General features: G+C 43.1%; 2 protein-coding genes across 2 annotated transcripts in view; both read right to left on the bottom strand.

Moving 5' to 3' along the window:
• LOC115409532 (brain-derived neurotrophic factor) overlaps positions 1 to 1,692 on the bottom strand; it is a 29,189-nt gene extending 27,497 nt beyond the window's left edge. The window contains exon 1 of the mRNA XM_030120798.1: positions 1,586 to 1,692. The gene's annotated coding sequence lies outside the window, so the exon portion shown is untranslated. The remainder of the gene's footprint in view (positions 1 to 1,585) is intronic.
• Positions 1,693 to 6,120: 4,428 nt separating this feature from the next.
• LOC115388625 (kinesin-like protein KIF18A) overlaps positions 6,121 to 26,439 on the bottom strand; it is a 28,782-nt gene continuing 8,463 nt past the window's right edge. Inside the window, exons 7-18 of the mRNA XM_030091847.1 lie at positions 25,722 to 25,898; positions 25,525 to 25,599; positions 25,294 to 25,394; positions 21,011 to 21,173; positions 20,109 to 20,273; positions 19,126 to 19,247; positions 18,291 to 18,580; positions 16,259 to 16,315; positions 9,467 to 9,848; positions 7,118 to 7,210; positions 6,486 to 6,586; positions 6,121 to 6,369 (exon numbers count right to left, since the gene is read on the bottom strand). Of these exons, the coding sequence (XP_029947707.1) occupies positions 6,236 to 6,369; positions 6,486 to 6,586; positions 7,118 to 7,210; positions 9,467 to 9,848; positions 16,259 to 16,315; positions 18,291 to 18,580; positions 19,126 to 19,247; positions 20,109 to 20,273; positions 21,011 to 21,173; positions 25,294 to 25,394; positions 25,525 to 25,599; positions 25,722 to 25,898 (1,860 nt within the window). The 3' untranslated portion in view covers positions 6,121 to 6,235. The remainder of the gene's footprint in view (positions 6,370 to 6,485; positions 6,587 to 7,117; positions 7,211 to 9,466; positions 9,849 to 16,258; positions 16,316 to 18,290; positions 18,581 to 19,125; positions 19,248 to 20,108; positions 20,274 to 21,010; positions 21,174 to 25,293; positions 25,395 to 25,524; positions 25,600 to 25,721; positions 25,899 to 26,439) is intronic.

Here is a 26,439-nt window from a genome sequence, read left to right as displayed (position 1 = left end):
ACGCATTAACGGAAGCCGTTTCATCACGCTGAGAGAGAAATCCCCCTCATTAGCGACAAACTTTATAAGGTAAACAGCTGGAGTAAAGACGACAGAGCGGCGGGGCGCTGCAAACTAAATGAGGATCAGGGGAGGATTTTACAGGACGTTTGAAGGGAACAGGTGCAACAGACTGCTGGGAATCAAAGATCATTTGAATGTCCGCATATTCCCTCGCCATGCCGAGGAGGTGGAGCCACACGCGCGCTCAGTGTGCAGCCTTTCCTGGAAGTTGCGGCGAACGGTAATGAGCACACACTCATGCACTGTGTAATACCAGTAGGTTTGGGACTTAACCCTGTCTCCATGGCAATTGCTGCAATGATGACAAATTTGCTGTTTCAATAAACAAAATGACAAAAAAAAAAAAAAAAAAAAAAAATCTGGAGCCTGAACATGCGTCTTGGTGTTTGGTGTGTGATTTGGTGTGAGCAGCGGTGGCGTGTGTCTGTGTGTGTGTGACACAGAGGGGAGATATTACCGCGGGTGGAGACGTTTGACACCGTGTGCGTGAAAACAGAAGGGGGGGGGGGGGTTCTGTCGGGGTCTGTATTTGCAAAGTCTGTGGGATCAGACTTGAAGTCAGCAAAGTGCTTCAGTTAGACTCCGCAAATGGTGGAATGTTTATTTGCAAGGCTACCTGCGAGCGCACAGCTCATCCTCCCGGGGATGAGTCATCCGCGGGCTACATGCGGTACGTCTGAGGTGGGCTCGGGATGAGCTCCTGGAGGAGACCGTCGAGGGGCAGAGAACACTGCTGAGCCATCACAGATGTACTGATTTTCTGTCACATTGTTTCACAACAGGAGACATTACCTGGTAAAGGAAACTGTAAATCTCGCCCATCCCCCCCACCCCCCCTCCCCGCCCGCTGCCGCCGCGCCTTGCCGCGCCGCTCAGGGTCCTGTCAACAGTCAGCTGTGCGTTGATAAAGGGATCCAGGTATTTTGCTGCCACATCTGTTTCCCTCGCGAAATTTGTTTGCGGACAAAAACGCAAGGCGGAGATTAAAGCGCGGAGCGTCTCCCGAACCGCCGGGTGAAAAACGAGGGCGACCAACATGTAACCAGATCTATGGATCGCTGGGTTATCAGATAAATGTCTCCCGCAGCCGTGATGCTGGAATAATGCACCGTTTGGTTTTCTTCCTTCGACAGGAAGTGCAAAATCACATTGTGCTCCATCTGCTTTTCTGTGATTTCTCTGCCTTTCTGTATGTAGCAGTACTGCGTCCTTGAGGACGGACGTCGGTTGTTACCGAAGCTCCACACGGCCTCGTGTTTTTTACAAAGTCAAGCAAAAGCTCCTGGTTATCCGTCCTTCTCCCGCGCACGGAAACAGGCACACGTCAGCACCAAGCCAGGACGACCGTGCTCATAACGCGTCCGTTTCAGAGAAATCTCTCTTTTTATTGTCGGTATTTTTGTGTGAAGTCAGGTGATTGACTCTTGTGGATCGAACATTTCAGCTTCTTATACAGCCGGTTAAAAAGAGACCAGTTTAAATATCAAAAATAAAGAAGTAAAGTGATCAGAAGAGGGCCTACCTCCTACAGATCCACCTGCTTTACGGACCCAAGTATCTCCCCCGGATCTATACCTGGGCTTGGCCGAACAATCACACTCGGTTTCGCGTCTCGGTCCAGTTTGTTCCCTCTCGTGTGTGAGTGGGATTTACTGGACACAAATATCGGTGCTGTAAACAACAATCTCCGCGGTCCTGTTTTACATGCCAAACCAGGCTGCATCCCAGGAATTTCCATAAACCCCATTTAAATATTTGCATCCAGCGTCACGGGACGGCAGGACGAACAGGACGAACAGGAGCTGTTGTGTTTTTCGCTTTCGTCCATGTTTTTCACCTAAAATTCCAACTTGTGAAACTGTATTCCTATTAATAGCAAACACTGTCAGCGGATCTTCCCTTCCCCCCCCCCCCCCCCCCCCCCAATTCAAATATCTGCAAACACGTCAATGTCCCTCAAATGAGGAGAGCGGAGGAGATTAAATAATAAAAACCAAGGTTGCTTCTGAGAAACGTTTCAATATTTTGAAATATTCACATCAACATGAGTCAAACTGTGCACATCCACACACACATACTTTTATTCCCAAGGATAACAGAGGTAAAAAAAAAAAACCCAAACAAAACAAAAGCCGACAAGCGCCACTATTAGCGGTGAAAGGACGCTTGGCTCTTCACGAGTTGCTCCACTCTGACATATTGCTTTAAGATATCGGGTCATCTAATTAGACAGGGGAGCAAAAGTTCACAGCTGTGAAGTGTGGCCTTGTGGGAGTCAGGAACATTGACGCAGAGATCATCGTACACTTTATACGTCGCAGTCTGTGCTTCTTCTCCCACTGTCCGTGCACCTCTTTGCAAAGGAAAAAAAAAAAAAAAAAACACAATCTCATTTTCACTCGGTGCTTCTTCAGACAGAACCGCAATAAACAGCCGAGCTGATTGCCAGTGAGCCGTGTGTGCTGAAATGTGCCGCCGTCCGGAGGCGTGGCAGGTTAAATGTTGCAAATGCTTCAAAAGAGAAGAGCTGATGTTCCATCAATGTGCAGCATCTTTGTTTTGAGCAGCCTCGTCTGTTGTTTGCGCCTCTAATCACTCATCTCTGACTCTGCATGAGACTCACTGAAGGTTATTATCTCCATAACGAGGAGCAGAAAATAAAAATAATGGAATTAAAATTCCCTCATATGTGCTCCGGTAACTTGCTGATGGAAATGAAGACGGGCTGCATGTAGTAACATGATGACAATCAGTCAGCAGCAACAACAACAACAACAACAACAACAAAAAGTGCTGTGTCCTGAGGGCAGGATGGCATAAGAGTCACTGTGATCTTTGTTTAACAATACAAAAATAGAGTTAACAACTTTGTGACGCATTTGCACAGGGGTGTGTGTGTGTGTGTGTGTGTGTGTGTGTGTGTGTGTGTGTTGTTTTTTTTTTTTTACTAACAAATGACAACGCGTAGCATGTAATGTCTCTCAGGGAGGGAAGATAAAACAATGGGTCCGACATGATCTGAGATTCTACCTGCAGTTGCTAAGCAACACCCACCTCCAACCTCTCAATCTGTCCCATTGGTCAGCAGGAAAAACGCACAAAGCACCCCATTGGCTAAGAGAAAGTTAATAAACTTTAGCCAAGACCTGCCTCCTTGTGTGCGCACACACACTCCCCCCCACCCCTCTCTCTTTCTCTCTCTCTCTCTCTCTCTCTCTCTCTCTCTCTCTCTCACACACACACACACATACACACACAATGAAGAGATTCTTGTGAATGAGAGCATGAGAGGGTGTCAGTGCTTGCGCAGTACAGTGCTGATATATGCATTGAGCCCCTGAGCTAAAAATAAAGATCACACTGAATGCTGTGCCACTGAAAGTTGCAAGACGGAATTCAAAGTGACAAGTCTGGTTCTCTCCAGACGGAGCAATGAGGTCCCACCCTCCTGATGGATCCAGGAGCTTCTTCTTTCTTTTTTTTTTAACTTCATTTTTAAATAGAATAATTTGTTTAAAAAGCCAGTTTCTGGAAACTCTCAGCAAAATCACAGAGAGAAAAGCCCAAAAAGTGTTTTAATATTTGAAAGAGGTGTTCATACAGTGCCTTCAGGTATATTGAGTGGATGTATAAGAACATGAGAATTAATAGTAACAATGAAAAAGTGAATATTCTAAGAGTTTTCATTCACAAAATTCAAAGTTACTGATATAATCCACTCCTGTTAGCTGATTGAAACTATTCACATGTGCAGGTCCATGAATGTCCCACTCTCCCCTGACGGTGTGTTAGAAAAGACCATCTGACAGAAGCACTCACCCGATGAGGCGTCTGAGGATCCATGTGCCAACAGCATCAGGAGGTGAGGAGCTCCTGATGCCAGCAGACAGCTGAAGAAGGGCCATACAGGAGAGCTTTCCTCCTCTTTTCACCATACTGTCCGTTCCTCTGTGCAGAGATTTCTTCAGCTGAGTGTTGGAAGTTTGTTTTTCCACTGCTGGGACAGAGGGGACTGGACTCCAGACACTCCCCCCCCCCCCCCCCCCTCTTTCCTAGTGGAAAAAAGTTTATTAACTGCATCTGGAGAAAGTCACAAAGTTAAACTTCCATATTTTCTTTGCACACTTGATAACTGCAGGAAGAAAATACAATCCCTGAAGCTGTTTTCTGCCTTTAAGGTGCAATAATATCAATGATCTGCCAACTTTTTTCTTCTGATTGCACATTCCAGCCAACCACATGCTCTCTGATCTTGTGGCTTCCTGTCAGATTCATGGACAGAGACACCTACATCTAACCACTACAGTGCAAAAAGTTTAAAGAATTTCATCATTTCATCTGGAGAAAGATCTGTTGAATCAACATAAGATGTTTTCACCTTTGTGATGAACAAGTCAACCACAGAGGGAGACTAAAAAAAAAGTATTTCATAGATTCATTGATTAAAAGATTCAAGATAATTCAGTATGACCTAAAAATGCTTCTCTACAACAATTAAACACTGTGACGCTCAAAATAAAAGGTGAATTAGACAGGAATATAATTTACCTTTCGCCTGGCACGTTTCCTCCAAAACGGTTTCCTACTTCCTGTAGGTCACGTGATCAAACTAGTAGTTTTTTTTTTCTCTTTCACCAATAAATATATTTTTGTTGGTAACCATGATAAATGATGTTGTACAGAAAGACGTGTCAAAAACAGATATGATTAGGTCTGCAGTATGGTAACTTGTTTTAGGGAAACACAAGTGGTTCTGTCTAAAACTTCAATTAGATAAATTCATCCTGTGTACAAACTGCATTTACTTGTGTTTCATTGGAAAGGGGTCTTATTTACGTTAGATTATAAAAAAAAAATATTGAATTTGTCTATTTATTAGAAATAAAATATACCACGATTCACTCAAAAAAAAAAAAAAAAAATCATCCACCATTAGCAATACCTGGATAGGACTGAAGGGAGCTTTAAAAAAAAATAGAATTAAAATGAGCTCGTAAATACAAACCAGAAAGACTCCAGCTCCTCGCTCATATAGTTCTTTAAGAAAGAGTTCACAAATATATCCTCAATGATTAAGGTTTATTTATTCCACAAATCATCTGCCAGGGAGCGTATTGAGCACAGCAGGAAAACCTGGGGGTCATCAGGATGACATTTCCTGGGAGAAATTATTTGCATAAATTTCTGCGACCGAGTCCTGATGAGAAATAGAAAATGTAGATTGATATTACGATTAATTAAAATGAAAACCATTAGTGTCCCATTAGTGGCAGACTGAGTAATAATTTACCAGGTATTTCAGATGAAAAGCTTCTCATTAAAAAAAATGTTTTTATTATCAGAGGTTTTTAATATTTCCAAGATTTTTTTTTTCTTTTGCAGCCTAATTAGAAATTGTAATATCAAAAAAAAAACAAACTCCAACCATGAAAGATCGGATGTGTTCGAAACACACTGAAATCTAATATTTACCGTAGACAAGCAGCGTCTCATAAATCACGAGTCCCTCACTTTCTCAAAATGGTTCCTTTTTACGACGGGACGACAGTGGGGAAGTTGAGTCACCGCCGGGTCGGTTCAATTTGTCTTGCCACAGTAGTTTGCGCCTCCTTCGAGCCCGTCCGCCGTCACCTATTTGGTGCGAGAACATCTCGTAACGGAAAGTCCATTCAGGAAAAGATTCACGCGCAACACCAAAATATTACATTTTGGAAAGGGAACTCTTTATTAAAAAACAGCCACAGATTTTGTGACAAGCATGTTTTATTAGGGGATATCTATAGCTTGCTTGTTGTCAACTGTACAATATAGACAAGAGAATAAAAGAATCGGCTCGGAGAGGAGCCGCTTCATCAGCTGCCCTGTGAATTACACTCATTTACAAGACAATCACAGTGGAAATAGTTTTCAGTGCATACTGTTCACGAAACACCAAATATCCACAGGACATGGAGATCTATTTTCGTTTTTTCATGTTAGTGTGTGCAGCACAACTGAAAAAGGAACTTTACAATCTAAAAAAAAAAAAAAAAAAAGAACAAAGCATAGAAACTGACGAGAACTGAAACACAATCTAGTATAATTTATTTCGGAGTGAAACTGAATAAAAACACAAACTGAAACAAAGCTTCTCCGTTGTTTTATTTCAGTGAGACGAAAGTGGACGGCGGCGTCACATGTGCTTCTTGACTCGTTTGAACTGTTGAGTCGTCCTGTAGAAGATGGACCTGGATTTGTGAGGCTCCATGAAGTTGAGATTTTGCTCAGAGATGCTCCTCACGACTCGGCCGGGGAAGTTCTCCGAGCCTGACGGGGAAACGGGGTCTGGAGTCAGGACTCATCAAAACCACACTCGAGCGTTTTTTTAAATCGCCGTAACTAATAAAGATTTCATTCTTTTTAAACTAAATTGTGACGCCTACCAGCAAACCGTTGCACTCTGACGGGCCTCTGGACCACCGTGGGGTCTCTCCTAATTCGCTTGGGTCCAGGGAGACCCTGAGGGACGGCCTCACTGACGCTGCTGCAACAGATGACATCGTGTCGTCAACGTCAGGTTTATTTATATGGCACATTTAAGCCGAAGTACTTTACAGGACAATATAATACCATCAAAACAGAACAGCAAAACAATTAAATAGAGAAATGCAACGTCCACAGACGACTCTGCTCGGCCAAAGGCCGGGATTCAAAAATAGAGAGGCTATTCGCAGAACACACAATCGTTGTTCTACGCAGGTTTCGAATGGTCAAAGAGGTTTTTTTCCCCCCTCAGAGAAGCTCTCAGACAGAATGGACATAAACACAAAAAGCAGAAAACATTACTTGTGTCCAAAAACATGCATGGTAGGTTAATTGATCACCCTAAATTGCCCCTAGGTATGAATGTGTGAGTGAATGGTTGTTTGTCTATATATGTCAGCCCTGCGACAGACTGGCGAACTGTCCAGGGTGTACCCTGCCTTCGCCCACAGCAGCTGGGATCGGCTCCAGCCACCCGCGACCCCGAAAGGGATAAAGCGGCAGAAAATGAATGAATGAATGAATGAATTACTTGTGTATTTTCCGCTTTCCTTGCGCTGCGGACGTCATGTCCATGTAGGTGGGGTTGGCTCGCCTCACGTCCTGCAGCGGAGGCCCCTGCTGCCTGCACAGCAAAACTTTGAGTTACTGTCTGGACTTCAAAAAAAAAAAACAACGTTCAAAATCGGACGACAAAACAAACAAAACAAGCCAAGCAAGCGACGGCATTGTGTGTGAGTTGACCTGAACCGGACAGCCGATGTAACATTGAAATGCGCCAGCGCTCGGAAATTTGGGTATGCAAATTATGTTCTCTTGAATAAATCCGAACAATTTCCACGGGCAGGAAATAAAGGAGGAACGGAGTGCTCCTGGATTTTTGTTTTTCTTAAATGAAAATGCTTTCTTGCTGCTGATGCACAGCGACAATATCTTACTCTAATAATTTTAATTGAGCATGTTGGCCACTGAACATAAAACAAGAGTGTGCACGATCCACTAACTGGAGTGAGATGGTAATCAGCTGGTGGTCATAATGTTATGGCTGCACCTCTCTAAACATTTGGAGACAATACTGGACGGACCGCTGGAAACACGGCAGCCACACACCACAAACCAAAGTTAATCTAACATACATTTTTATAAGTCAGCTTCACGGGGGGAAACTGGAACTGGTGCCACAACAATTATGTGAGGTACTTAATTAGAAAGACTGCATTCTGGGAAATAACAGGGGGAATCTCTCGAGCCGTTGCACAAAATGTTTCAAAACTGTCTGAAAAGTTGCCCCTCCGGCGGCTGTCGGAGCGCTCAGTCCGGACGGGAGCTAAACCATCCAAAAGTGGTAAATCCTCCAAACCCTATTCAAAGCGAGATGGAGACCAGAGAGCAAATGGGATAAGTGTTCTCCCCGGCAGCAGGTTTCTAGACTGGAACATTGGGTCGTGGGGCTTAAGTCAGCTGAGCTGAGCGCTGCCGTCATGTCGACGGATGGCGGCGGCGGCACATCGCGGGAATCCTTTTCTTTGTTGGATAAATTTGTTCGTCCACCAACCTCAAAATGAAAACTCATCCCCTTCAAACTGTGAAACTCTTCCACAAACAAAACCGGAGTGCTTCAGGCCCGCAGTGAAACCCAACAAACACATTGTGGCGCCACGACTTTGTTTGTCCTCAAATTCTGACGATGGGCGTTAATCCAGACTTCAGGAGAGCACTTAGCACCTGAGGACAGCGTTGTCCTGGACCGGGAGCGCTCAAACCTCAAAGGGACACGGCCGCATTTAGACAGCAAGGAAAAGCTTTACCATTGAAACCGTTTCTCTGTACGAGGCCATTGTAAATGACAAAACAGAGAAATCGGAGGAAGAAACTTGACAGCTTGGTGCGTCACTCTGGAAGCGGTGGAGGAGCGATTCGGGGTGGATGAGTGGCAGCTGCCTGGGCAGAGGTCGCCCAAGGTGGAGCTGGAAGATGCTCAGGAGGCAGAAAGAGTGTGGCTTTAACTGTGTTAATGCAACTCGTTCATTTTGGAAAACAAAAGTAGGAACGTGTAAAGATCTATCGTCTCCCAAACACCCAGATCAATGTGCGAAGAAAAGAGAGGCGAGCTGGTCAAACAGTGGAGGAGGTGATGAAGTCGGGGCAGCGTATTGGTGCAGGGGCGGGCATTCCTGTCCTGCAGGTTCTCAACCTCCTCCTGCTCCAACACACCTGAATTTAATGAACGGCTCATGGCGAAGATCTGCACAAAGTCCCAACGACTCAATGATGACTACCAGGTGTGCAACATTCATCTGAGGTCAATCAGTCACTCCAGAAGGATGAGGAGCTGTGGTTATGTTTACCGAAAGTAATCACATTAAATGCCAACCTGATTGCATGTGCACCATATAAACACTTCATGACGGGACTACGTGCGCACGCCGGATCAGTAATCACTCTAGTTAATTCCATCTGGGATTCTGTTCACATGTCGCAAATGACACTGCGCAAAGCATCATGGGATTGATCCAATCAAACGAACTGGTTCACATCTTTGTGTGTGTGAAAACCGGCACAACGCTCCAATTAATTTATTCAGTGTTCATGTAAACTGAGCGATCTGGTCCTAAAACAGGATCAAATCAATCAGATTGACGAAAAGGTAACAATATAAACGTGCTAGTGTGTGTTTTCCCATGACATGGAAAATATTCAGGGAGTAAACTGCCGTCCCCTACAGTCAACTGGCATCGAGTCTGGCACTCCAGTGTTGCGATGAAGGACGGAGGGAGGTGTGCGATCGAACCTCCAGCCACAGGACAGAAGGACCAACTCGGCCACAGCCAGCCAAAAAAAAACAAATGTTTTAAAAAAAAGGGAGGTAATAATCTCTCACCTGTTGGAAGGCGTCTGATTCCTCTCACTGGCCTTGGCGGGTTGGAGAGGTCGACTTGGTCTGGAGACATCTGAGGACTGCGGCGCTTGACACGGACTGTCGAAGCCCAGTGTGATGGTGGTGTTGCAGGCAGGCTGTTCGTCGTCGTCCAGCACGTCGATGGTCAGATTGGGGTCCCTGGCGCTGGAGCAGCCCAGCAGCCGGGACCGGGCGTCCTTCTGAGCAGACTGTGGCGTGCATTGGATGGGCAACACGCCCTCCTCGAACGTGTGGGCCCCGGCGGCGGTCTGAGGAGTCGACGGTGGGAGTGACGCCGACAGGTTCCTCCTGATGGGCATTTTAGGAGGCGGTTTGCGGGATGCCTCCATTTGCAGCGCTGCACCTGCAAAAACACACGAGGTGAAAATGACATGAATGGTGCCGAGGAGTTTCAAAACCAAGTTGCTTGAAACGACGATGAACCGCCAAGGACTGTCACAGGAGGTGCATTTTCTGTCCACGTCAGTTCAATTTCAGTGATTTTCCACCAAACAGATCTCTGCATTTGCACTTCTGAATCTTGTCTTCACATTGGTTAAAAGTGGAGGATCAAGAGTCTTCGAACAGAAACGAATACCAATCAGAAGAGTGCAAAGTGAAAATATGTTTCCATTAAGTTCATGCGAAATTTTTTCACTATTTTTTCTCCTGTTTTCATCGCCTTTGGTCTTTCAAAGGCTTTTAAATTCTTCATATCTTGTTTTAATTAGACAATTCTAATTTTATAATTAATTCATAAATTAATTGTACATATTTCTTTGCCGTTGTGAAGTTCTTTGAACTACTTTGTGTGTGTATGAACGGCGCCGTACAAATAAACCTACCTTGACAGGCACTGAATGTACTTCTGGGTTTCTCATTACTGATGAACACACCTGTATCACAACTTTGACTGATCCTTATTTTGTCAGAAACACTGCATCTAACTGAGCAATACCTCTGAATTGAAGGATTTCCCGAACCCTCAGGAGCAACTGTGCGGTGATAATTGGTTTCATATAGGTAGATAACAATATTAATTAAGCTTCCTTATCCAACCTCAAATATTTGCAAAGCACAGATGAGACAAATCAAACATAAAACACTCCCATAAATCAAAGATGGAAACGCCCCTGTATTCTGCTTTGGGCTTTTATCTGCTCCTGGTGTACGCAGTGATTATTGCTCCGGATGTTGTCGGTGTTGACACAAGACGTAGGATGTTGCACGGCAGCAAACGCTCCATGTCAGTTTGCAACTCCGGTGTTTGCTGACAAAATGAACATCACCTCTGCAGCTGTTATCATTTAAGTTCAAAAAGATAGTCTTATCGTTCGGCTGTGTTGTTTCTCCGCTGGGGGAGTTTGTGCCAATGACGTGATAAACTCTTAGCAACTAAATGAGCTTGTTTTTTCGCCAGCAGACCTCTGCATCATTTTCTGGACTTTAGCATTTGACCTATTTTTAGTCTTCGAAAAACAATAAAGGCAGAGTATTTTTTTGAGCCTATGCAGGGACACATTACTCCCACTTCAGTGTGAGTGTTGAGAACTGAAATGAACGGTTTCTTAAAGTTACACCAAAGTGGCGTCACAACATAATTAAACATTGCAGCCTGCTTCCTGCGTATACAAACACAAAGTTTACAAAGTCAGAATGGAGCTGTGACGTGCCCCGTTTCTCTCGGCAGTGTTTTATAAATATCCCAGAAAGCGAGTAGCATACAGCCGGGTTTTTAAAAAGCAAAGAAGGGGATGTAGGTGCTGTTTTGGGCAGAACTAAAAATAAAATGAGTCAGTTTTTGTTCATATATCATCGAGTACTTAGCTTGTTGCTCCCTTAATCCGAAGATGCACCCTTCCCGGGAGTACCAGGGGATGAAAGATCCAGGGCTGACAAATGTGCCCTAAAGCAGTGTCCAGCGAGCTAATATTAGCTAGCAAGGCTGCGCCATCCAACTGCATTTGTGGGACTTAACATAGAAAATCATTCATCTTCACCAACCTAATTCTCCTCTGTAGCATTTCATTTATTTATTTTTTTTTTAAACATTAATGTCACTGTTTTTTTTAAAAGCACGGTTTGGACACGGCGTGTTTTTCCCAATTTTTGAGATTTTGTTACATTTGAAGAGGTGAAAAGTTGTGGTCAATTGATGTACTACCACGGCAAGCAAATATGTTCTCCAACATATTGAGCAAATATTACTCATATAGCACATTGTTACAGCTTTAGCGGGGTGAAGGAGATGTTGATTGAGCTCTTTCTGAAGCAACTTGGAGTTCAGTATGTTGGGTTAAACTTCCCCCCTGTCATTTTGCGTTGCCGGACGGTGGATGTTTAATGGTTCTTCATATTATATCACGATGGCTGTTGAGATTCACATTCAGTGAAACAAATAACTTTTTCTTGTGCCAGTTTTGTTTCTATTGAAAATCTGGTGGGTCTTTATAAAAACCCTGGAATCCTTCAAACAGATGTTTTCAAACTAACTTGCTTTATTTGAACATAATAAATTCATTAATTAAAAAGTTACCAAAGCAAATAACAGTTCAACCCCTAAAAAACTGATTTTGCATTATTAAACGTTAACATATGCATACATAAGCCCTATGTTTGGAATTAATTAACTAACCCTTAGTATCCAGCTCCTGTCCAACTCAATCTGGATGAAAATATTTAAATGCATGTATATACTAAATGATACATTACAGTTTATGCAGTAAATCTTGAAATCACATTGTCAGGGTCCATTCGAAAACGGCCGAGAGAGAAACACGCAGGTGGAAAAGCAGACGGAGGTTCAATAGCAGTGTCTGCATCGCATTAGGAGCACTATTACATTCATGGCATTTCCTGCAGAGGTGTGGCGCGGGTTAGGGAGGAGGCTAAAAAGGAAAAATGCCAGAACATAAAGGAAGTGGGAACACTGAACGCAAAGGTGAATGACTGATTTGTACATTTCCAGAAATATCAAATGCAATATTAAGCAAATGTGAGTCAGACCTCAGACGGCACACCATGTGAAGAGCTGGTGATAAATAGCCCTTTTCGGTGGCAGAGGAGTTGTCCCCAGCAATAAATGGCAGCAGAGTTCCTTCAATCACATATTTTTGGCTTGTAGGGGATTAATACATGCATGAGTTGCTATTTCTGGTGGAGGCTGCACTGAATTAGGGTCGCCTGGTTGCTGCTGCCTGTTTTTTATAGTGCGCCTTTTCTGGTTGGTGGAGCAGGGGAGTTTACGTCTGTTGACGTTTTTTCCTGCCCTGCTGTGGATCTGCATTTTCATGAATGAAGCTCAAGAGGGATTGGGAGGGTTAGACGCTAGACAGAGAGAGAGAGAGAGAGAGAGAGGGCGAGGGAGAGAGAGAGAGAACACATTACAGGGCGGGAGGGAAGGAAAGGCAGAATGGAGGAAAAAGCCAAACTAACAGATGCTTGAAGCAAAAGGCAGGGCTGAAAACAGGAGGGGAAAGATAAGATGAATGATTTTAGAGATTTAAGCCGTAACAGAAAAAAAAGGAAAAAAAAAAAAAAAAGATTTATTGGATGTGGTGACAGAGCTCTGAAGAAAACCCTGAACCTGAATGAATGCATGTGAATAATCAACAGTAAACGGTGAAATGATCCTTCATTGTGCTCTCTATTGTGTGATGTGCTGTTATACTGCAGCCCGCAAAGAGTTAATGCTTTTTCAAAACTACAACCCTCTGTAAAAACCAATGCAATCTGATTGGCTTCGCGAGCTGCAGGGTGGAGCTATTTCTCATAACATGCTGCAGTGACTACCATTAAGAGCTGAGGAAGCAGTCAGGGACTGACAAACAGCATCAGGGCAACATCAGAGGAGTTTGTCTGAATGCTAAATAAAGGCCCGGCTTCACTGGAGCACTCCTGCCGCTTCAGCTCCGAACAATTACCACTGAGGAATGATGCTGCGCAGGTTATAACGCAGCAGGAAGCTGTGCCTCCTGTGCATGTGTGACATGCATGTACAGCCGGTCGCAGGTGAATGAAATTTAAAATGGACGGGAAGCAAGTGTGACTCAGTGAGTGCATGATTCAAGAGTATATGCACGGTAGGAGACAGAAGAAGACTGTGACTGCATGATGCCAACAATGGCAGAGCCGTAAAGCGGAGGCAGTTATTTATGGGCTGAATAAATGAAGCTGCTGTTTTCAAGGATTCCTGCCTATTGTAATCATTTCTGTTATTGTAGCTTCAGTTTTAAAAGAGGCTGTTGTATAAAAAGGTAAGAAACCAAGGTGGGAAAATGGCGGCCTGCAGGCCACACGTGGCCGCCCATCTCTCGAGTTCACAGCCTGGAAACCAGGTTGTAAAAATGGATGAATTAATGATGCTGCATGTGATGGCAGGATGGTGGTTATTTTAAGCGCTTTTTTAAACAGGTGTCAGTTGAACTGACTGCGACAGTTCATTTCAAGGTGAACACATCAGCGTGTGCACGCTCATTAAAGCGGAGAAGCATAATTTGCTGTTCTATTAAATTTGCCTCCTCTTTACTATGTTCTCCCTGTGTGTGAGCTCAGATTTCCCCCCACCGTCCAAAGTTAATTGGATACTTTAAACAGCCTGTAAGTGTAAATGTGAGTGTGACTCATTTTCTCTCTGTGTGTGCGTCATTAAAATTTACATGACGTTGAAGTGACTTGATTTTTCTTTTTTTTTTTTTTTTAAAGGGCTTCAAGGGACTTTTTCATGTTGGACTTTGCACTAACACAAAGGGAACTATCTGAAATTTCCCAGTTCATTTCACTTGAGATCTAATTGGACGTGTTCCTGTGTGGCCCCTCGGCTAAAAGGAGTGTGACACCAGTGCGAAAAAGGTCAAATGACTGCAGCACTGAATGTGGATCACGGGCAGATTTTGATTAGCGGCTGTGCAGGTGACCGGAGAGAAACGTAATGCAGGAGGAATATAATTGGTGGACTGGTAACTCTGGATTTCCGGCTATATAACACGGCCACATCGCTGTGTTACAGGGTGACATCGAACAGCGGAGTTCAGGAAATGCCGATCGGCACCGTCACCACCAGATACTCCTGTTTTACACCGCTGTACTTCCCATCACACACATCTTTCTTCTCCATGTGGCAAACTGCAAAAGATATTTTCACCAGCTGCTTGAACGTGAACAAAACGTTGGAATTATGTGAATGTTTTAGACTTCCCAATCGACGTAGAAGGATTTATTTTTGTGACTCAAGTGATTTTGTGAGGGCCGTGACTTTGAAAAAATCGTTACGTTTCACAGCTGCAGCAGTAGCAGTGAAGCAGGGCGGGGAGGATCCTGTGACGCCATGGCGTGTTTCTGTAATGCCTCAGTGCCAAAAGTTGCTCATTTTAACTTTGAAAAGGGGACGGACGTCTGTAACGGTGCCGTTGAACGAGGGAATATGACGGCGTCTCACTCCCAAACATTTTATGTAGCTATGACGACCATAGTGTTCACATCAGTGTTTTTATTTCAGGGACATTTGGAGAGAATGGTGGACAGCTGAGTCCACCGCTGCTGAAGCGACACTGTAAAAGCTTCCCTCTGCGTCTAAAAGCCGAGTCTGAGTGAGGGCGTGGATCACTGCGCTGTTTTATGTGCCTAAATAACTTTATTGTTAATAAGAGGGATTAATATATCGGGCATTATTGCATTAGTGGAAGGAAAAGTGTTTTTATTAGTGTTTTTCATAAACCACATCCACTTGAAGTTTTACTGCGGGCGTGTCAAATGCGGCATTAAACTGAGCGCGGGCCAAGAAAAACCATTTAATGTTATTTGTTTAAATTCAAAGCGGAGCGTCGCAAAAACAATTAGAGCATTTGGAGGCGCTGACACATGCAGATCGGCAAGGAAAAGTGAAAAACAATGAATGACTGAATGGAAAAACAATAAAACAACTGGCTTCGGGGGTAGTGTATAAACAGTGGTCAGAAGGACGGCGCGCGCAGAGAGCACGCCTTTTTTTTTTTTTTTTTTTAAATGAATGTCAGACAAACGTTCAAAACCAAACGCTCTATTAGAGTTCACTTATTACAATCAGTTGCAGGGAAATTTAATAGCAGCGGTGACAAACTCCCCGGTGCTTTCGTATTTCATTTCCATTCAAGGAGCTCTGGTCATCTGGCAGAAGTATTTTCTTCAAAAGTTACATTTCCCACAATATGTTTCAATGAAATGTAGACCACCTGCAGTACATGTCATTACAGCCAATTTGATCGGCCATATTTCACCAAGGTTTTTTTTTTTTTGTGTTACATTTCCCCCAAAGGCTTTCCATGTACAGAATTCCCTCTATAAAACCGGTTGTGAGTACTCACATCATTTCATTATTCAGTTTTTTTGGCCTGCACCGAATGTCTGCAGCACGACGATAAATCAAATTATATTACATGTCTGTTTTTTATTGTGTATTTTACTACTCTGAACAAGTTCTTTATAGCTAAACGGCGAAAAACCTGTTTGGCAAATAAAAACAACATGGCAAAGTAAAAATTTAGGCATACGCGCAACGATTTCAAATTTATATGGCAGTTCAGCCACTTTATGAACTGTGTGTTCTGCCTCAATAAAGCGCAGAACTGTCTCTTAAAAGCGCGTTTGCGTAAACGTGATGGAGGGAGTGAAAGGTGACAAGGTGAGAGTGGATAAGTGAATGATTGAGGGGTTGGTGGGATTAATAGGTATGCTGGGGTTTCAGATTAATGACTACAGTATGTTAGCAAGACCGGGGCGAGAGGAGAGTCCATTTACCTCTCGGCGATGGAGCGGCGTTGCTCAGCGACGTGAGTTTTGTGCGTCTCTCGGCACCTGAGGATGGAAAAGTATAGGAGGAGACGCAACATTATCACACGTGCGACCGAGGGGAAAAAAAGAGATCGACAAGCTCGTAATCTTTAGGTGGATTTCTCAGAGAGAGATGTCACTTTGTCACAAAAGTCCAGCCTGAGTTTTAAAGTCAGCCAAAAGTCAGTTGAAATTTTAATGGAAATATTTTCTGTCTGACATAAAAAAAAAAAAAAAACACAAAATCATTGAAGGTAAAAACTTCAAAGCAGCCCTTGATTAGATTTTTATTGTGCAGACTGTACAGAGGTTCAGTCAGTTACACAAACTTCCTTCTGACAAGCGATCTGGATAATGTAGAACATAAAAATAAAAGAAAGAAAGATTTATACAAGCCAAGACATGACGCACAGTGAATGAGGTAGAGATGTGAAATCAGAAGAAAACTTTGGCTGGAAAACGTTTTTATTCATAATGAATTCCCTTTAGACCGAGTCAACTCAGCAGTGCTCTGGCTCTTCTGTGAACGTCCTAAAATCTTTCAGAGTTTAAATTATAACCCACAGGATGCTGACACTAATAGCTGTATTCGGAAGTCATCAAATCCTTTGAATTAATGTCAGTAAATCGTATTAAATGTCAACCAGAGGTCGGGGGAAAAAAAAATACTCAAATAATTACTAAATGTAATGGATTTTGAAACAAGTGAGCAGAGGAACAGGTGTCGACTCTGCTGCCAGACAAACAGCAGACACCATCATGGTAAGTGCCTGTTGTTGGCCGGCGTCGGTTCAGGCTCCACTGTCTGTCATGAGGGCCTGGTGCTGCCGGGTCATGCAGAGATGACAGTAAAAAATGAACTGCATGGTCTCGTGGGTCCCACAACACACTCCGGACCTGGACGGACGCCAAACAGCGCTGGGCCTCATTGAGCGAGCTTACAGGGGGGAGACCTGATTTCAGATTTAACAGTGTTGTAAAAATGTCCATCCAGATGTCACAAGTTGACACATGTGAGGACAGTAGATGTGTTTGTTAGAAAGACTGGTGAGATGAGACGAACGGAGAACCTACAGCGTAATATAATGCACATTTAATTACATGAAAGACAAATAAGCATCTTAATTTTTCATATTTACAACAAAAATGGTAAAGACATGAAAAATAAGTTCAGTCTCAGTAAAAGATACATTTTAGTGAATGTGATTTAACCCGATAACCTCTCACCTATTCTTCCTCACTCATGTCACGAAAGGCCACACCGAACTCAGCAGGTTTCTTTAAACAGTCAAAACACTGAAACTGTTTGTAGTTGGACTACTTCTTTGAGAACCTTAAGGAGTCTGGAGTTTTTCCTATAACCTGCAGTCGATTCCATCAAATGTCTGTCGGCTGAATTCATCCATCGCTAAACAAACACAGCACGCATGATGTGGAACACTTCAAGCTGTCAGCCGAGAGCCTGCTTTTTGCAAACTGACACTCGATGAGAGTCACATGTCCTTTTTTTTCCTGCCGTCAGATGCGCTCGATTAAATGACTGTGCTGGGTTTATTACGATGAGCGGCAGTCACATAAAACTGTTGGCCGTCTATATTTATTTCGAATCGATACAGACTGATGAACGCATGTCTGGGATGTTTTTCTCATATTCTCAAAAATAAATAAGAGACAGTGGTGTGTCATGGACGGCGCTCGTTAACAATCCAGACACATCCTCAATAACGGCAAACATCCATTATCGCATCGTCTCATTGTTGGAGTGAGTCAAGCATCTTGTGGTCATGTGGCCGGGTCTTCCTGTATTTCCATTTTTTCCCCCTCTGGTGGACCGACATGTTTCCAGTCAGGTCATGAGAAATTACATTGTAGTACTGAAGCAATGTGCATAGCGTAAGAGAAAAAAAATCTGGAAAATTAAAATGGTATTTGTAACTGATATCTTCACAGGAACTGACAGCTGCTGAAAGGAGAAGATGACAGGAGCAAGACGACTTACTGCAGGGGCTGCTCTGGTGGTACAGCAGATAGGAGAAGGACAGGACAGGCGCCAGATCGCTGTGGACCCCGACTCTTCCGGCCTCGTTTGCGGCCTGTGTGTTTGCTTTGTTCACGTCACTCTTCTGCTGCTGTCCCGCATCTTCCTGGTCGGCCCACACCACGCCCCTCTCCCTCAGCACCAGGTGCTCCAGCTCCTGGTTCTCCTTCTCATCGACTGCCGTGGCCAGCCCGGACTCGCACAGTGACGAGTAATGCCGACTGTAGGCCGGCAGCAAGATGTTCATCATTCTGAAAGGCGATGGAAAAATGACTCTGAGACCTGCATCTTAGGAGGATGTCACTTCACTGGACAAAACCATTTGTAGCGTCCGGTTTATCAAAACATTGCCATGACAGCAGGAATTCATCTACACAAGCCACACCGAGGCCGTTCACATCTACATGGAAAATCCGATTAGTAACTGATTTCTGGAGTGATCAGTTATTCCAATGATCATGTAAACAACAAATCTTTAGGGTCATAGAAATGGAGATGCTGTAGCAGAGGAGGAGAACGCAGATTTTCTGTCAAAACCGTGTTGAAATATTGTTTATGGTAATAAGTCACTGAAAACAACACTCTGGGTCAGTCAAGCTGCCCCGGCGGACCCTCGGGATGTAAAGCGGGGGTCACGTTTATTATTTTCCTGCTCCACAAAACTAAACAGCTCAGAAATCCAAGGTCCAGGGCAGCAGGGAGGCAGGATTAATCTGATGTGAAGAGCGGTTTCTTCAGGTACACCAACGGTCACAATTCACTCAAGTAAATCGAAAGAAATTGTGGGTCAACCTACTTCTGCATGCGTTTGTTCTCCTGATCCTGCACCGCGGTGAGCTCCACCATCTGCTTGATGTGCTGTTTGAGGTCGCTCACCTCCAGCTCCAGTCTGTGGCAACGCAGGTCCTTCTCTAACACCTGAATGTGGGGAGGAGGAGAGGTCAGAGAGCAGCGGCGAGAAAACAGCCATTTTAATTTAACAGTGGCCTTAATTAGCGCTGCGTTGGACACAATCAGAGGGGGGAAAGATGGCTGAAGGGTCAGGCTATGGGAAAGAACGTGTGTTCCTCCATGTTTCATCAGGAAAGCTGTCTACTCGGTGTGAGGGGATGCGGGGCGGTGGGGGCTCTGACGTAAAGAAACTACGAAACAACAGCAGAGAGAACATTTGACCGGGAGGTGCGTCACAGTTCTGGGTCAGTTCCTGGAAGAAAGGATAAAGAAGAAAAAAATAACATGGACATGGTTTTAGGTAACTGGCTGCTGTGTGAGGGATGAGTAAAGGGTATTGATTTATTCTCTTCAGTGATCCACGAGTGAGCTGGAGAAATAAAATGAGCACGGTTCTAATTACTGAGAGAACAGATGGGAAGAAAACAAAGACAGTCACGACACCAGAAGAGACTCAGCCTACCTTCCAAAATAAACAAACAAAAAACACCAAGCATTGAGTTTTGATGGATGTAACCCACACTGTAAAGTTTCTCCTCGACATTGGACTCCACATCAAGGGATTGTCTGTTTAGCGTTACCCACCATTTACCCGTAGGGATCGGCTGCCACGTTAATATGTTGCGTTTGTTTTTAAACATCACCAAAAGACGGTAAGGTTGCAGAATCAGCTTGATGGAATAATTAGAAGTTACAACACGGCCGACCCAAATTTATAGCTACATTAAAAGATGGAGTCATTCAAATTTTATATGTGGAATAGAACAGGAACTTTTTACTAGCTTAAAAAAAAAAAAAAGCACAACAAAACAGAAAGAAGCCACACACCTCTGAAGTCTGATCGTTGGACTTCAGCAGCTTCATCTCGTTCTCGACACGATGAAGCAAGCCGTCATTCTCCAGGAAACGTGCCTCTGCTTCCTTCAGGCGTTTACAAATGTGCTGCTGCTGGGTGCGCAAGCTGGCGATCTTACGCTCGAACTTACACGTGGCCTGTTGACAAGAACCGTGAAACCTGTGTGTTAATGGCTGTATGAAACGGAAAGCATTGATATTTTATGGTATATTAAAGGAGAGAAAAATACGAACAGAGGTATCAGCATGAGCAATATTTTTAAACAGTCCGTAAAAAGCATGTTGAATATATCAGCAAAAGTGAGGAAATAGACTGTTCTGACTGCTTCTGAGGCCACAGTGTGGTGAACACGCTTGACTTTAACAAGAAGCTCTCTGGTTCGAATCCCTTCTGCGTGCAGATTTTTTCTGGGTATTCTGGTTTTCTCTCAGTGTGTGTGAATATCTGTCCTGTGATGGACTGGACACCTGTCCTCAATGGACTCTGTTGTCACTCATAGTCAACTTGACACAAACGCAGCAAAGTGGCTTTATTAAAATTAGAGTTTAAAAGAGCATTCTCTACCATTAGGCATTTTTAAAAATAACCATATTTTGCATAGTTTACTTGGTTTTGCATGACAGTGCAAACTTTCCTCCCTACAATGCTTGAGAACTGACTTTTTATACTTTAAATGGCACATGCAGCTGGGACCAACCCTGGGACTAAAATGGCAGAGAACAGTAAGGCGCTGATGAGCGGTGACCCTGTCCTGTTGTGGCGTAAATGAGGGGCTAAGACAACTATAGAGAGCAGAGAAGTGAAATGATGACTCAGCAGCTGTTTTTCTGCGGGGATGATGGAATCTGTGGATCGCAGTGTAAGCATCAGCTACCTTCTCCGTCTTCTCTTTGGCACAGAAGTGTTGGACCTGCAGGTTGTCCTCCTCGCTGTAGCGCTGGCGCAGCTCATTCTCCTTCAGTTGTCTCTCCAGATCCAGCTGTTCTTGCCTGATTTGGGCTCGGCTTGAGAAGATTCGCTGCAGCGCTTCTGACACCCTGGAGGGAGGGAGGAAGGGAGGGAGGGAGGGATGTTTTCCAACAAGCACTGCATTAACATGTCAAACTTCTTAATACGACTTTTTTTCTATTTAATAACACTCTTTTGCAATTAGTTACCCTCTGTCTCTGAAAAATAAATATTTTTTTCCCTTCAATTTTCCCTAATTATGCTTTCAATTCAGTGAAACCGCTAGAATGAATGTGACTATTAAAAAAACGCTTAAAAACCAAAAAAAAAGAGAGCATGTGGTGGTAAATGCAAGTAAACACAATTTTCATTGAAACAGTCATTTTATGGTTATTTCCAGTGGCTGCTGTGGTGTTGTTTTGGACTGCATTATACTGACAGGGTGTTTGTCCACTCTGATTCACATACATGAGTGGGGACACAATATTAGAAACACCTCTTAGTATAATGTAATGCAATAAAAACAGCACCATCACCACAGGGATTCAAGCCAAATGTGATTATAAGCTGCTGTGCCACATATAAGGGGCAGATTTTATAATATTGCTGTGCCAAGAGCTCCTCGCAGCCCACTTGATCAAGTATTTAACACATCCTAAAAGGTCAAGTAATATATAAAAAAATTCTCGCCCTATTATATTTAGCTCAATGCAGTGATATATCCAATACTGTGATTATACTATAAAGTATTTTTATTACAATATGTTTGTTTATTCATATAAATTACCGCAGTGGAAGCCAGGTCTCGATTATTCAGTCAAAGCTATAACTTTTCTCGTGATCTGCGGCTTCCACAAGATGCCTCATCCGTTCACGCTGAGCCAGAAAGATATTCTTAGCTTTCTGATGTATATACATATTCCTGGAATAGAGTTGAGGCGATACTCAGATTGGATGCAAGTGGCTGTCTCGTTGAGTTAAAGCAGGAGGGAAAGACAGGAGAGGCATGCAGGTAAATAAGGCTGGAGAGCTGTCGCTGAAATGTGACTGCACTCTTCAATGTAACTCCGGTGACGTAGGAGACGTCGTGGCCTTGCTAGACTGCTGAATTTTTAATAGCGTGAGAAGCGTGCAGCTTCTATTCAGAGCCTCTCACTGTGCGAGTTGTGAATTCTGATGCCAGTGAATGAAGTGTGTGGGAGTCAGACTCATTCAGCTTTTCCTTGTCCCCCCGCCCCCAACCCAAATACCCTGACAGATGCCACTCCGTGCCTTAAAAGACCACCGGCTAGGACGGAGCGAAGAGATCTAAAGGAAAATATAAGGAATCTGGAAATGTAATGAATTAAAAAAGGCTACTTGAGGCTTAGCTGTCCTCATCATTATTTAAACTCCTCCTTTAAGTAAGAATGTGAAGCTCATACAAACTCTGGCAGTTTGTTGTGTTTATGAAAATCTACAGCATTTCATGGCAGATCAAACAGAAAAATGAATTCCCTCAGTGACATGTTTTCATCCCCAATGCAAAATTGTCAGTTCCTATCAACAAATAACATTGCTATTAATAGAATAAATGGCAGCAATGCATGTAAAATCAAACTAAATTTAGGTTGTACAGTAATAATATCCTTGTCTACATACATTTCAAACAAATGTTACAAGATGGTGTTTTATCAGTCGTTTGGAGAAAACTGTTATTCACTTTGATAGAGAAGTGGGGATGATCGGTATTAAGACATCTTGTTATACCTAAAAGTGCAGCATGACGTCCCTTTCAAGGATTCACTGGTTTCCAGGAAAAGAGAATTTTTCCAGGAGGCCTGAAAACCTCATTCACAGGACAGTGTTTAATGGAAAGTAAACAAGTAAGTCTTTGCAAAGTAAAACAAGAAAAACAAAACCTGAGACATGGGAATAACACCAAGTTATGGGAATTGATCCAGACTCACATTAACAATTTAGTAGCCATGTATAATTGTCACTTTTCGACAATCTGTTTTTTTTTTTGGACGATTCTCTGCAGGTTGCTTGTCACGGAGTCCACTAATGCGCCGGGTAACGAGTATATGCACACGGCAGCACAAGCACATAAACAAACAGCAGCTGCCTTTTTCAACTAATGATACCTACACCGACATTGTGTTACCATTCTGAGTTTGCAGAAGTGCTACAGGCAAAAAAAAGGTTGCGTTGCTTCTATTTTCGCAAACATTTTTCATGCGTGAGACCTTGAAAGTGCTGCTCCTGGTTAAAAACTACATTTGAACTTGGGGATTATGTTTGTGGAGAAGAGCTAAATAAACACTTTTTACCATCACCGCTCCGCCGTCATTATAGCTCACCGTTAAAAATATTCCAAACAAACCATTTTAAGGCACCCCAAACCATGAACATAAAGTATTTTCCTGGGTGATGCCAGGATTTTTTTTCCTTCGCTTTATTTTTTTCTGTAACAAACATTTAGCTCAGCTAACTTTGAGCCATAACCTTCAACAGCAAAGCCACGACTGAACTTATAATGAGCTGCTATTAAATGATGGTGTAGTTTCATTTGAGAACAAACACCTGACAGAGCAGGAGGAAGCCAAAAATCTTTGGTTCATGTACATAAGCTCCGTGAAATTTAACTGTTATGTGGTATGTTAAACTGAAATGACAAACCGAGTTTAATGATGACAACAGAACAGTCACAGAAACAGCGACACCATAAAGAAAATGAGACGGAACGCATTTCCCCCCCTCACGATGTTGCTGGGGATTCTGCTCAAGGTTAACGATTCACGCCTTTACCCTGAGAGGATCAAGCTGAGGAGAATGTGTTTAGGATGCGCCGCCCGATGCCTCAGATGGAGGCGACGCAGGCAAGTTGAGCTCAGAAGACCCTGAGGCACACCCCGGGCATGCTGTGGGGATTATAAATCCCGTTTGGACCAGAGATGCCCCGAGAAACCCCAGAAAGAGCCGGGGACAGTCCACGGAGAAGACGGCGCCAACTAACTAATGGCTACTTGTTCTAATCCACTGAAATAGCCACCTGTTCGACAACAATGAAAGTAAAGGTTTGCTGATTATTTTGCAAGTATATAAATCTGTTCACTAGGCAACCGACTTATAATTTAGATTTTAGTTTAAATCCTTTCCCCCCGCCGCCAATCTGCACGATGTACTAGTTGACCCTACAGTAAAAAAAAAAAACCAGCCTGCATTAAGACATTTACATTCATGAAATGATGAGAAAAGGTCTATATAGAACGGCATTACTGACTATGCTGCTCATGACAATATATTATCCGACACTGTAAAAAAAAAAAAAAAAAAAAAAAAAAAAAACTTGAATCAGGTGACCTTATATGACTTCACAGTATTGAGCTGATTTAACAGACTCCGTGCTCAAAACATAATTAACTAATAGTTTTCTAACATGACTGCCAAAAAATACAGTACATAAATAATAATAAAAAAAAAAAAAAAATACGATAAATTGGAAAAGCCTTCGTGATTACACGGCCTGACCCAGCCAATTAAAAAAAGGCCGATGCAGACCTGGCTGCTCTCATCACCAGTCAAACTCCACATTTAAACTGAGATTTTTATGCTCATACAAACTACAGCAATGCCATAACCGATCCATAACATCGGCATATTTAAAAAGGGAAACGGGAATGACCAAAAATACACAGCACCCCCTGCAAAAACAGCTATCAGCACTTACTGACAGATATAATCACATCTGCAGATAATACATTCACTTGTGTGAACACATTGAGATTTGCCACCTACTATATATTTTGAGTCAGCATCCTTACTAAACCTTAGAATCAGATGACTTTCAATCATTTGACAATACTCCGTACACACTCCACAAAACAGAATCTTTAGCTCTGCAAATTCAATTGCATGAAAAAGAAAAAAGAGAGGTGAAAGCAACAAAATAGCATTGACTGGAAAATACTCCTTAACTTTACGACCTCACCCACGATGCATCGCCAGCTTACAGAGCCTGACCCCTTCCTTGGTAATTATGGAGAACCAGAACCACAGCACTTGTCTTCATCACACAATGCCTCAGTAAACGCAGGCAACATGTTCGGAGACTGAATCGGTGTCACAATTCCAATTAGACTGGCGTACAATAAAAAAGGTTTATGATACAAAGAGAAACAGTTGACATGCGGTAAGACTCTAAATCCTGCTCGTGTACATGCTTACCTTTTGAACTCTGCTTGTTTCTGGGAAGAAGTCGTGTTCAAAGCATCCGACGTGTTGTTCTTCGACTCGTACTCCTTTAGTTTTTGCTTTAACTGGAGAATCTTTAAAAATAGGGAGGGGGGAAATATAACAGACATTAGTCTGAAATAAACCAAAGACCGTTGAGCGAACGCTGAAGGTAAAAAGTTCAAGGTAGGAAAAAAAAGTTATTTTTGTGTTGTTTAACAATACCTCTTGCCGTTGCTTCTCACATATCACTGCATATTGGCCGATGTGACTGTCCAGGCTGACAACATTACTCTTCAGCTGACGAGCAAAAGTATTGACACAAAATTAGTTATTTGCAAAGATTTAGCAAAATGACCATCCAACAATGACAAGTGTTAGATTACACTCATCGGAAAACAATATGATGTTTGATTACTAACCGACGACTTAATTTCCTTGGCTCTGTTGGCATACTTAAGCGTGTTGTGGGTGTCGTCATAAGACAGTGACGAGGGGCTGATGTTGGCAATCATGACCGTCCTGCAGTTGCCTCCCAAGGAGTCTTTGAGTATCCTCGTCAGCTTGCTGTCCCTGTATGGTATGTGAGTTTTCTTACTCTGAAACAGACGAAAAATTTAGCATCAGTCCAAAAAATGGTCTTGGATTCCCTTAAAGCACACGCAGACAAGTTACTTGGAACAACACAAGAAAAAAAAATTCTTGAGGTTTCAATGTACTTGGCAAGTTTAACCAATGAAAGTTTTAAACGAACAAATGCAGAATCCCAAAATTGGCAAATTATAACAAAACAAGACATGAATCAAAATAAAAAAAATGGAAAAGTATGTTTCTTCTGCAGTACATGGAGGAGTAACCACAAATGTGAGTAGCGCCGTAACATGCATTCTACATCTGGACGTGCTCCACAAGAGAAGCTTAGTAACAGCACACTGTTTTGGTGGGGACCAATAAACCGAACAGGGAACAAAAATTCAGTGTGGAGCATTCATTCAAGAGCTGAGGTCTCTCTGCAGCTGGTCGGCGAACACGGCTCAGCCACCAATAACGGCATTAGACAAACTACAGCTGCTTAGGTGAGTCACAGTCTCGTGGGCTTTGGGATTGCAGAGAGTCGCATTAAAGATAAGTTTGCAAAGG

The sequence above is a fragment of the Salarias fasciatus genome, chromosome 1, assembly GCF_902148845.1.
Source record: "Salarias fasciatus chromosome 1, fSalaFa1.1, whole genome shotgun sequence".
NCBI lineage: Eukaryota > Metazoa > Chordata > Actinopteri > Blenniiformes > Blenniidae > Salarias > Salarias fasciatus.
This window is presented reverse-complemented; position numbering and strand designations above follow the sequence as displayed.